Source organism: Neodiprion pinetum, chromosome 3, assembly GCF_021155775.2.
Source record: "Neodiprion pinetum isolate iyNeoPine1 chromosome 3, iyNeoPine1.2, whole genome shotgun sequence".
Classification (NCBI taxonomy): domain Eukaryota; kingdom Metazoa; phylum Arthropoda; class Insecta; order Hymenoptera; family Diprionidae; genus Neodiprion; species Neodiprion pinetum.
In genome coordinates this window covers 14521417-14533767 of record NC_060234.1, presented here as the reverse complement: position 1 = coordinate 14533767, position 12351 = coordinate 14521417, and the positions used below count along the sequence as shown (strand labels likewise).

At 40.0% G+C, this 12351-nt stretch overlaps 1 protein-coding gene across 6 annotated transcripts in view; it reads right to left on the bottom strand.

Moving 5' to 3' along the window:
* The window catches only part of Nmdar2 (NMDA receptor 2), a 1937843-nt gene that overhangs the window by 878595 nt on the left and 1046897 nt on the right, over positions 1-12351 (bottom strand). For all 6 annotated transcript variants that reach the window (XM_046618083.2, XM_069134406.1, XM_069134408.1 and 3 more), the window contains one exon: positions 7483-7666. In XM_046618083.2, coding sequence (XP_046474039.1) covers positions 7483-7666 — 184 coding nt within the window. The remainder of the gene's footprint in view (positions 1-7482; positions 7667-12351) is intronic.

The window sequence follows — 12351 nt, the reverse complement described above, 5'->3', positions numbered from 1 at the left end:
TACTGCCGAAGGGACCCCCGGAGGAAGGAGGAACCCAGAATTACAGGCCCATCAGCCTCATAGATACCACGGGGAAACTGCTGGAGAGGATGGTGCACGCGAGACTTAGCCTACGACGACCTGCTCCGGATGGAGATGCCAGAGGGGGTGAGCATCAGTGGGTTTGCGGACGACATCGCGCTCCTGGTGACGGCAAGGACAGCGGAGCTACTCGAGGCAACGGCAGGGGAGGCCATCAACCGAGTGTAGGACTGGCTGTACGAGAAAGGGCTGGAGCTGGCCGAAAAAAAGACAGAAGTGGTGGTCCTGACTAGGAGGCATAAACTCATAGTCAACCCCATAATGGTCAAGGGGCACAAGGTGAGACCCACGAAGAGCGCGAAATATCTAGGCGTCACAACCGACGCCAAAATGAATTTCGCGGAGCACCTGGCGACGGCCGCGGACAAGGCCATGAGGACGGCGACGGCTCTTGGCAGACACTGAGAGTGATCTCGGCGTACCGCACCGCATCCACAGCACCGGTCATGGTATTGGCGGGGTTGATCCCGCTACACCTCATGGCGGAAGAGCGCAGGCGAATTGCCGCCGCGGCGACGGGGAGAGGCCTCCGCAGCAAGGCAGCCAAGGCCAGGCTGCGACGAGAAGAGAGAGAGACGACCATCCGGAGCTGGAACGAGGAGTGAACCAGCGGTGAGAAAGGGGCATGGACCAGGGCGGCCATACCGTCCGTCGTGCCCTGGGTGGAGCGGAGGTTCGGCCAAATGAGCTTCCACCTCACCCAGGGGCTCACCGGGCACGGCTGTTTCGGTGAGTGCCTTCACCGTATAGGCAAGAAGGCGACACCGAGGTGCCACCACTGCGACGAGCCCAAGGACGACGTGGACCACACCTGGTTCCGCTGCCCGGCATGGAAAGACCGGAGGGATGAGATGGAAGGTGTCACCGGGAAAGTCGAAGGCATCGCCAAGCTCGTCAAGGCGATGCTGGAGGCTCCGAAGAAATGGGAAGCGGCGCAGCGGTACGCGGAAGGGGTTCTGCGCGCAAAGGAAGAGGCAGAGAGGGTGCGACAGGGGCAACCGTCCAGACAACAGCCCGCACCAGCGACGATTCGGCCTGCTAGCAGACCAGTGGACAGGCTGAAAGGGGGGGCGGCCGGGTGCGCGTGTGATTTATCATACACACACTCGGTTTGCTTCCTTAGAAGAGGCCATCTACACGACCGGAAGGACGAGATGAGACTAGCGAGTGGGGGCATCGAAGAAACCATGAGAAGGGTGGAGAACCTGGCGACCGAACACGCAGCCAAGCTGATCCGAGGAGGGGAACCCCGCCCCCCGGCTACGAGGACAGCGGAGGAGGGAGCGATGGTCCGGATGACCTACGGTGATGTGAATTACCTAGGTAACAACCGGGCCATCCTCCACCTCAAGAGACGGTGGGGGAGGAGACCCAGAAATTGGTCAACTCGACCAGCTCACTGGGGTTGCAACCCCCCGGGCGAGACGCGGTAGTGCTGGACGGAACTGTGTTCACCGCCAACTGTCAATGCGGCAGCTCGGCGGAACACGAACGCATGTTCCCCCACTACCGCACCACAGTCAAGAACGGGGCTACCAAGTCGAACTGGAGGATGACGGTGGAGGCAGCAAGAACCGGCGTGGCGGTGCAAAGAGGATACCACATCCGCACCGCGCAAAACATGCTAGTGCGGAGCGGAAACGGTGAGGTGAAAGGTGACGCAAGAAGGGGGTGTACAAGACAAGGTGCGCGAAGACACCCCCCCATGAACAGGTGAACTAGTGAAAGTGAACATAACGTAGATTAGATTAATAGGAATAGGAAACTAGGCTGATTAATGAACCGATTAAACAACAACAGCCAGTAAGATAGGAGTGCATACGAACTAGCGTACGAACATCAGTTGGTACGCTAGCGTATAGTTTAGAATAAGTAAATGGGCTAATGAATAATTGAACGAACTAATTAACAATAGCCGATAAAGACTAAGTAGTTATCAATTAACTAATAATAATATTAGGCAGTGATACGGCGCGCGGCAGCCAGGCCAAACAGGTCGATGCCACGCCACGAGAAGAAGCGAGAGGCCAGAAAAACAGGCCGGCCACAGGGACGGGGTGAAGTAATGCGAAAGCGGTTCCGCCCCGTCCTGGGTGATGAGCGGCGGAGGGGTTTAAGCCGGTAGGAATCCGGCACTATCCGATGACATCCATTCGAACAACCGGATGTCTTTTGAAGATTTCCCCTTCGCCGCTGAAGAAAAAAAAAAAAAAAAAGGTCGGTAACACATCGACTACATGCCCCGTCATCTTGTCCAACATCTTGCAGGCTAGTCAGCCATCTTGCATGTCAGTCAGCCATCTTGCATGTCAGCTTGGGCCGGTAACAAACCGACTACAGGCGAGGCGCGTCCTGCAGCACCATATGAGGTCGGTAAGTCAGTTTGAGCCAGAACCCCTCTTATATAACTACTTGTGGCGCTCGATTATTCGTGAAACGTTCATGAATACCGATTTGTAATCATGTGGCCGGTGGAATATAAATTTGCAGCAAACGCTACGAACATTACGAAAAATGTAATTGCCGTTCTGAGGAAGTGAATAATCAACTCAGCATTTATGTGGACTGCACTAGGTTTGTGTAGATTAATACCATTGTGATTAAATCTTTTTCATTACACCACAATATTTCTTTTTTCGAATGCAACAGATTACTAACGCAGATGAAATTGAGATTCATCTATCATGCGTTCACTTGTTCGTACAAAATAATCTCTCTATATCTATAAAATGTGAAGAGGTGACCCGCGATATTTCAAGACATACGAAGTTTTTTTTAATTCTCTATCTGCCAACCACATGTTATCAGGATAGAGGAAAATTTATATCTTAAACTGAAAGTGATTCAAAATTTCCAGATGGTCGTTATTTCCAGATGGTAGTGATTTTTCCATGGCAGCATTTTACTACTTGTTCAGTCCCTTATAGAACCATGCACAGGTAAGCAAAAGTATTGTTTTGATGGTTGAACGAAATTGATGAAAATACAGAGCTTACATTGTGGGTGCAGAAATGCATCGGGTGTGGAGCGTATTTTTTGTTGATTCTAACCGTTACATGAGTGAAAATGGAATTCAAACTTGTAAAGTTATATTAGTTGTCGAAATGTGCTGCGTGAAGCACAAAACATTGAAGCGCGTAGCGCTGAGTTCCTTGAAAGGGAGCAGCGTGTTGGGGTCGATACGTGAAACCTTTAGTATAATATAACATACGCCATTTACAATACCTTGCCATTAACATCAGTCTTTTGAAATATTCGCCCACTCTTACTCTTAACTCATCTGTCTAATTTCACACCAACAGGCTCCGCAGTTTACATTTCTCTTCGATGGGCATTTAAGAGACGCTATTTCATAATATTCTATTGCATTAAATAATTGTCATTGATGAGTGCTGTACGTTAATTTCGACAAACGATAGTTTGCACGAAATACTGACTTTTATGCATCGTGTCTTGTTTTAGGATTCACTTCTAAATCTGAGAGTTACTCAAGTCCATAGAGGTGCTGTTATGATTAAATCGAGAATTTTTATACAATTGGATACATGTCTATTAAGGTCCAGAGAAGGTTGAAAAGCGTGATGATCTGCTTATACATATAGTCAATTCGACACCGTCATATATCTGAAACAATTTCAGAGTTTAGAAAAATATTAGAGTATACATTAATAACAATATATTCACTTTGTGATACTTTGTAATGCAACTCTAGTACTTCAAATGAAGCTGAGGGGAGCAGCTAAAGTTAGTAGTCAAACGTGTTTGACTTTTTTGAAAGAAAATAATACAGTTCAGTTTTATCGTCATGATGACGTAAAATTGTTGGGAGTTCTAGTTATTTCACCACATTTTGATTTTCATACTTCACTACATTATTTGAATGAACATTAGAATCTTAAATGTTGATTCATGTTGCTAACTACAGCCTTGTGTACTGCAACAGTCGAAGCAGATAGACATGCTTGACAGATATGATTACAAAATACTGCACTATCCGCACAGAAATTCACAAGTTCTCAGTGGAGCATTCACCATATTTCATGGGGGTTTACCTTTTTCATTCATTGCATCTGGTTAATTCACATCCTTATTTTCCCTGTCCTTAAGACTGAGCACAATTTATGTCACGAACGTAATAGTAAGAACAACAGAAGTATCTGTAAAAAACAGACGGTACAACAATCACATATAACACAAAAACATTCAATTAGTCATGCATTTGTACTACAATTATATGTTTATGAAGTCTATAATTTGTTTCATATGGTAACAGGTGCTTTATCACTAATAGTATTGTGGTCGGCGCATAACGCTTGTTGCTGGAAAGGCAATGGTGCTGATGGATAAGTAGATAAAGTTTATAATTGGCGAGTCAATAAAAGACGGTTCGAGACAATGAGTAATACATAGAATGCCAATGTCCAAGTAGATGTCCTTCTGTGTTAGGACATAGTTATGCCGCAACGTAATGTTAGTGAGTTCAACAGATAAACGGTCGGCTAAGAATGGACTAGGTGGCTGCGAAACATAAAACAAAAAACAATCCGGGTTTTATTATGTATGTAGCTGAAACAAAGGAAATGATTTTAGCTTATTAAACGAGGCTGAAGTTACTAATGTTATTGTAACAAAACATCAAGGAAAAAAAGTACTATTGCCCAATTTTAAAATGATTTAAAGGAGTTGGCTTTTCAAAGTGAAAGTATGTTTCGTTTATCATGGTTTACTAAATATTGTACATTCTCGAAGGTGCGAAGTGACGATTTTTCTCAAACATGCATCGTTACAGCAACGTTATTAACTTCATTCTCATCTTATTATTGTGTTTGCACATATCACGTGAGATTGGGTGATTCAGTCAATATGAAAATGTATAGCGTACCGTTGTTTTAAGTATTGACAAATGTATAGTAATCTTTTTGGTGAGTAGTTAGTGGTGCTGAACAACAAATAAATGAAGTATACATTTTAGTAGTCTGATGGCCATCGGTTTGTTCCAATAAGATATGCAAAATGTTGAGTTTTGTACAGCTGTCGGTTATCTTCTGTTTGGAATATCGTCTTGCCGGAGTTTAACATTTACAAGTTCCAATGAATTCGAGCGGAATAGGAATGGTCCAAATGACTGAAATAAATGAAGCAACAAACAAGGAAAAGGTTCCATTTTATCAATGATAAGTACTACACCGTGCGACACTGAATCAAAGTAATATATTGAACAAATACATACTAAACTTACAAATTAATAAACAAACAAGTTATGCATTTGGTAGAAATGAAGAGGTTGAGGCTAAGCTATTCATATATTACATGTTTTGTGTATAAATACAATCTAATGAGAATTATCGAATTACTATACCGTCTGATTTGAATGACGCATCGTAACTATACTTCCAATAGCTTTGGTTAGCATTGTTCTATCTTATGATTCATGACGAGCGAACAACCTTCTTCTTGGCATTTGCGTAATAGCCATGTATGCATGTCACAAATGTTGCTTATTATATTCTGGTTGTTATTCAGACTGTTTGTCGAATTTGTATCTGATTACAGAATATCTCATCTTTTCTTTGGTTCGATTCTGTGTTTACACCTACCTCAGACGATCCATTTTGTAAAATCACAAGAGCCCGTAATGCAGATGCCACTAATAATTCAGCTTCAGAGGGCTGGACTGGCTTTTCTTAGGAGTCAGTCGATAAATCGGAATCTCCACTGGACGTGTTGAGTGTTTATGTACACAAATCATACCTCTAAGAAATATCGAATCTTAAGGAAAAAATGTTGGCCTTCTAATTGTAAAGGTTAATAATAATAACAATCTGCTTGAAACCACAGTGGTCATTCTATTTCACTCTTAGTACACTCAATCACTGATGCACTCACTCACTTATTTTATAAGACCAATTGGTATGACTGATTTTCACGAAGATTCGAGCGGAATCGTGTCCACAAGGTGCTCTGGCGTAGAGAAGAGGAAGAAAAATAATTTCCATGTTCATCATCTTTGAGAGCTGATACTGCGGAAACCAGTTGACAGATTTCGATCAACCTTTCTCACTAAGGTTATATATCGGCCAGAATTACCAGCTCTGTAAGTCTCATTTAAAAAAATTCACGCGTTCCTAAGATATAACGGAATGCTTATACATGAGAAGATGGAAAGTAGTTCGGCCGGGTAAATAATTCTCGGCTAGCTTTCGCCTTTATAACTTGGCGGCGATTCGCTGCCGCGAATCTAGATATCCCGAATCATGAGTCGATAAACAGTGTTGTCGATAAATATGTACAATACGCTGCTATGGAAACTATTTTTCACAACAAAACGCAGATTTCCCATACCCTGTGCAAGATTTAATACAAACTATAAATCCTTGTTACGAGTATTATGTATCGAGGTGATTTGGTTGACCGAAGTGAAACTCCAAAGCAAAGGACTTGGACGCGTCGATCTATGGAGCGCAGGACTTAAACGACGAAAACTCCGGCGCAAACTACCTGGATGCGTCAATTCACGGAGTGCAGAATCACGTTAGGTTAGGCAATAATAATGATGCTACGTCCGTGCTCATGGGCGGCCATCTTTAGATCTCGCGCAGCCATTTTTATGCAGTTTTGTCAATTTTTCTTCCGATAATACTGTCATATTACACGTTCTGGTTTACTTTTAAATCAATACGAGGCAATATTTCGATGGCATTTACTACTTTGTTCAATTTAAAGTTCAATATGCATATCGGTTTGATACATAATGAGGTCCCAACCAGCGTTCCGTGCCTCAAGATTTTAACAAGTTTTTCCGTTTCAGTGCATGTTTGGATTCACTTTAAAATCAATCAGGAGCGATATTTCGATGGCAGTAACCCCTCTTTCAAATTGTAACCCCATGCATATGGCCGTTTGTCATTTATTGAGGTCCCAAGCCTAGGGGCAGAGAAGAAAATTTTTCATTCTACATCAACTTTGGCTAACAATAACTCCGAAACTGCGGGGCAGATTTGTATCCGATTCATAGAGCAAGGTCAGATGGACAAGATCTTCCTGTGCTGTAAGTTTTGTTAGAAAATATCCTTCGGTTACGAAGGTATGATACTCTGATTCCCGACAGAAGTTGGGCCGCGTAAATGATTCTCGATTGGCGCTCGCCGGTTTACGGGTGCTTATTAGCGATTCGCTGCCGCGAGTCTTGATATGTTTCAAATCCAGCAGAGTTATATTTTTACGATATTCAAGTTATGTTTATTTGTTTATAATATGACATTACTTAATAATGACAATGTTTCACGATCAATCAAGACCATACAGGCAATGATTATTAAAAAGCTGTCGAAAAATTAAAGCAAATTCAGAAATCATCAAGCAGTCAGTATATATATTCGAATGGAAAAATGCAAAACTCACCTAAGAACGCTGTCGGTGAAATAATGCCCGTTCGTTTGGCTACCACAATTGCGATTCCTGTCTCCATGTAGGGTACTGTAAAATCAACCACTGCCTCCCGCTCAGAATTTATCATCAAAGAAGTCATTACCATGTCAGTTCTTCGGTTAACCAGATCAGCAATTAGTCCATTCCACTTGCCATTCTGAAAAACAAATGTATAATGTATTGTTACAAAAGTATCTTCCCACTCTGTGTATTCGAACAAACACTATTGTTGTAAAAAGAGTGACTGCGGTATTCATGAACTTCGGTTATACGTATAACCGGCGTAGTACATAACGGCCCGTTATAATCTATTGTTTATATTGTTGTTATCTTACGAAACGAATAACTAGTGTAATAGCTATAACGGCTCTATAATTTGACAGTTTACTATTTTTGCCGTCTAGTATTTATTGAACAAATGATGCGCTGCTGCAGCTCATTATCGGAGGAACGCGCACCACGATAGTTGCCTGCAATTGCAAACATCAAGCGTTTATCATTAATTATTAATTGACGTGCAGTCGTATTACGGTGAAATTTCACTGCCATAATTATGGTTCAAAACATTGTACAAATTCTGTGTGAGCGAATTCTTTCACGGACGACAATCTACGCTGGGCCCAAAATCACCAAAGGTAAGTTAACATGTTAATTGTACATGAAAAATTGTACGTATGGTGACCATCCACAAAATCATTTTTGAAAATCCCCCCTGAAAAGATTCTCCCGGACAAAATCCTCACCGCAGAAAGTCTTATATTCTCGTGCGAAGTAATTTAAGGACTTTGCCTACTCCCGGCGGAACTGCTGCTTGCAGACGTTCACGCGATGCAAGTTTTCTCCATCATTTACAAGGATATCGAACTTCTATTAGAAGCATTTTGAAGGCGAAGGAGCAATCTATGTCGTATATTTTTCCGAATCAAAATTTTTTTCTTCAGAGTCGTAAAAAACAGCACTGAAAGTGAGCAAAGTTCCCGTTGTATTAAAACAAGAACGAGTTTTTTTTTCACAATTCTTCAAAATACACGACACAGATACATCCTTCACCTTTAATTTAGGACCAAGAGCAATAAAATCGAACTCAAGAGTTGCGAGAAAACTTGCACGAGCTTAAGCATGAAACAGCGGATTTTCGCCGCGAAAAGCGATTGCTAGCTAGCGCCATCTCTGGCTTGGTTCTTCGTGAAATAATATTAGTAAAGTATCTAGAACTCCTTGATAAGTGTTCATCAGTCATTCGCCATGGCTAAGATGAGGAAAGTGTTACGGAAAAGTAAAAAAAAGGGCCAGGGTTAGAAAAATTTGGCGGCTTATTAGCGGAAGAGGTTCAGGTGAATAGAATGGCATCTAGTTTGCTCACATAGACTTGATTGTTTTCATTTTCAGACCGAATAACTAACATGCACGATTTATTAATTCAGAACACCGTATTTTCTTAACAATCTCTTCGAGTTATTATTTACCGTCCCTTTCTCAATGTGTGTTTTGTCAACCTATTCTTCCGAAAATCATTTTCCATCTTTCGTCCACTCACGATGACAAACTTACCGATGACTCTTACCGCACACTGATCTACCTGACTGACTATTTGATTGTGATATTTGACATCTACTTGCCAAGGTCAATGCACAATACACTAATGAATTGAAAACATGAAATGCTATCGAAGACATTGTTGCAGCGTAAAGTTTCAATGCCAGCCACGTCCGGTATGCTACATTCACGTTTCGAAATGCCAATCATTCAGCTCCATGAAACCTGAGACTCGACTCCAGCACTGATTCAGCTTTATCAGTTTTGTGAATTGGGAAAAAAAATTCAACAAGCTATTGCTGTCCTTTTCAAACAGGAGTGATACTGTTTTATTCTCCAATAGTAATATATTTCTGCCTGAAATATCGTAAATTTGACTTGCAAGTGACGAATGGAAAAAAATTGATTATTCTTATGTATGATACAATTGAGAGAAAAAATAAAACATTTTCTATTGAGAAATATTACTATTATATTTCCCGCGATTACCTAGAAAATAGATTTTACGAAGCTGTAATAACGTACATTTTTCAAACATTTCTGAAGAAAAATTTGTGAATAGAAGTAAAACATTTATCTGAAACAACACCCACCTGGGGGTCAGGACTCAAATCAGACCGGCTCCAATATTTTGTACATACTTGTCAATCGGTTACATTATATACGGTCAATGTAGAATTGCTGTGAGCCAAATGATCGATGCAGAATTGGTCGCGGAAGACACGCCAACCGAAGACACGATAACAGGTAATGTTATCGAGTTTGACGAGGTCAGATCTCCAACAGAATTCGTCGAAGTCGATCTGTTTTGCTCGGAGGTAATACCCAACTCTCTGATTTCTATAACGGCAGCCAATAAGGAGACGACAATTATAGGTACAAGTACATCCGTAAGTGTTTCGCCCACAACCGACAGTAATGTGGTAGAAGACCATGAGTTGCAATTGGAAAGGATAGTGGATCAATCGAAGATCGAATCAAGTCCTCCATTCAAGTTGGCCGGCAGAAGAATAGTGGATATAAATCACTTCCTGAGCAGTATCCAAAAGCTAGCTTCTCACCCACCTTATGATTCATTTCAACCGTCACCTTCAAATGTAAATTTTGTAATAAGATCGAATCAATAGACTCAGAATACCGTAAATCAGATTCCTCATCTTTAAACTCAGCCATAGTATCAGGAATTGTGTCCAGAAGTGGTGATTTTTCTCAACTCAAAGAAATTAGCGCTGCTATAGATATGCCTTGCATGGCTAAGAAAACATGGAATAAAGGGCATAGCCGGATAAGCAGGTCGAATCGGCCCCCACTGAATTTTTTGTCGGTACTTCAGGGATCAATTTGGACCCAAATGAAAATAATTCAGTGAAAATTTCAGCTATTAATCTTAAACGGTTTCCGAGTAATTGAAAAAAAACCTATTTTTTAGTATTTATTTTTTTTTTAATAGTAAAATTAAAAATTTTTTTTTGCTGATTTTTTTTTAAATACTTACGAGTAAAAGCTGTGAAAAATTTTTTTTTTTATGATTTCTAGACTAATAGCCGATTTTTAAACTAAAAAACAAAATCACAATTATTTTTTTTTATGCCTATTTTAAAACATGCAATCACCAAATTTGGACAGAATACGTCTTTTATACCCCTCTGTACTCAGGAATTTTTTCAATTTTTTTGGTTTGGTGCAACGTCATGAAAAAAATTAAAAACCAATTTTTTGTTAATTATTTTATATTTCAACTGCTTAGAACACTACTTACAACTAATTATAAAATGTATTTATTCATAAAAATATTCATCAAAAACGTAAGTGGTCATCAAAATATTTGTTAATATTTTCGTCAATCTTCATCACTGTCTTCATTAATAACTACACAGCGCCCGGTATTATTGAAAATGCGACTTAAAATTTCTGCTGGTCTTACAATTCTCGATAGATATCTAGCATGTGATAGGTAATAAATAATAGCTGCTACATGCGAACAACAACCAACTGTACGCCGACCGTTGGCACAATCACAGCAATATCGAGAAATTCCGTTAACTCCATTTTTGCCACGATGATACTCAATGAAGCAGCGATATGTTTTTGCATTAATATGCCGAGATCTTACTTGAAATCTAAGAATGTTTTCAGCCGATCTTACGTACTGAAGGCTTATATTATTATCTTCATCCATCATCTCAGCTAAGTATGACACTGCTTGGGAAAGCTGGTATGATCCTGTCAGTAAAATATGCAAATCTGTTTCGGTCATCTCCGGGAAATCGTGTAATTCGTCCGACGTGATAGTTTGAAATGGCAATTTTCGTCGACCCCAATGTTCTCGTTCTACATCATTTGCTAATGTATTTTCCTGATTTTTTTTCAAATTCATCACAGACAGAACTTGATCTACAACTTCCTTATCAGAGCTGAAACGTTTTCCAAACTCATTATTTAAAAAACAAGCAATCTGGCAATATAATTGTGCTTTTTGCAATAACTTATTGTCCAATTTATGATCTAATAATTTAAACTTTTGTTTGATAACTCCATGTACAGATTCTACTACCCAACGAATTTTTGTCACGAATCGAGATTCATTTGACTCACATGTGGTGAGTTGATTCCGTTTCCCTTTCAAAGCTGGCATTAATACTTTGAATCCAAGATCTCCTAAATGCTTAACGACGTCACGAAATCCGCGGTCAAGCACAAAAATGTCTCCTTTGCTGAGAAGTTTAGTTAAACCATTTGGATTTTCCATGATAGATTTTTAAGTCGCATTTTCAATAATACCGGGCGCTGTGTAGTTATTAATGAAGACAGTGATGAAGATTGACGAAAATATTAACAAATATTTTGATGACCACTTACGTTTTTGATGAATATTTTTATGAATAAATACATTTTATAATTAGTTGTAAGTAGTGTTCTAAGCAGTTGAAATATAAAATAATTAACAAAAATTGGTTTTTAATTTTTTTCATGACGTTGCACCAAACCAAAAAAATTGAAAAAATTCCTGAGTACAGAGGGGTATAAAAGACGTATTCTGTCCAAATTTGGTGATTGCATATTTTAAAATAGGCATAAAAAAAAATAATCGTGATTTTGTTTTTTAGTTTAAAAATCGGCTATTAGTCTAGAAATCATAAAAAAAAATTTTTTTCACAGCTTTTACTCGTAAGTATTTAAAAAAAAATCAGCAAAAAAAAATTTTTAATTTTACTATTAAAAAAAAATAAATACTAAAAAATAGGTTTTTTTTCAATTACTCGGAAACCGTTTAAGATTAATAGCTGAAATTTTCACTGAATTATT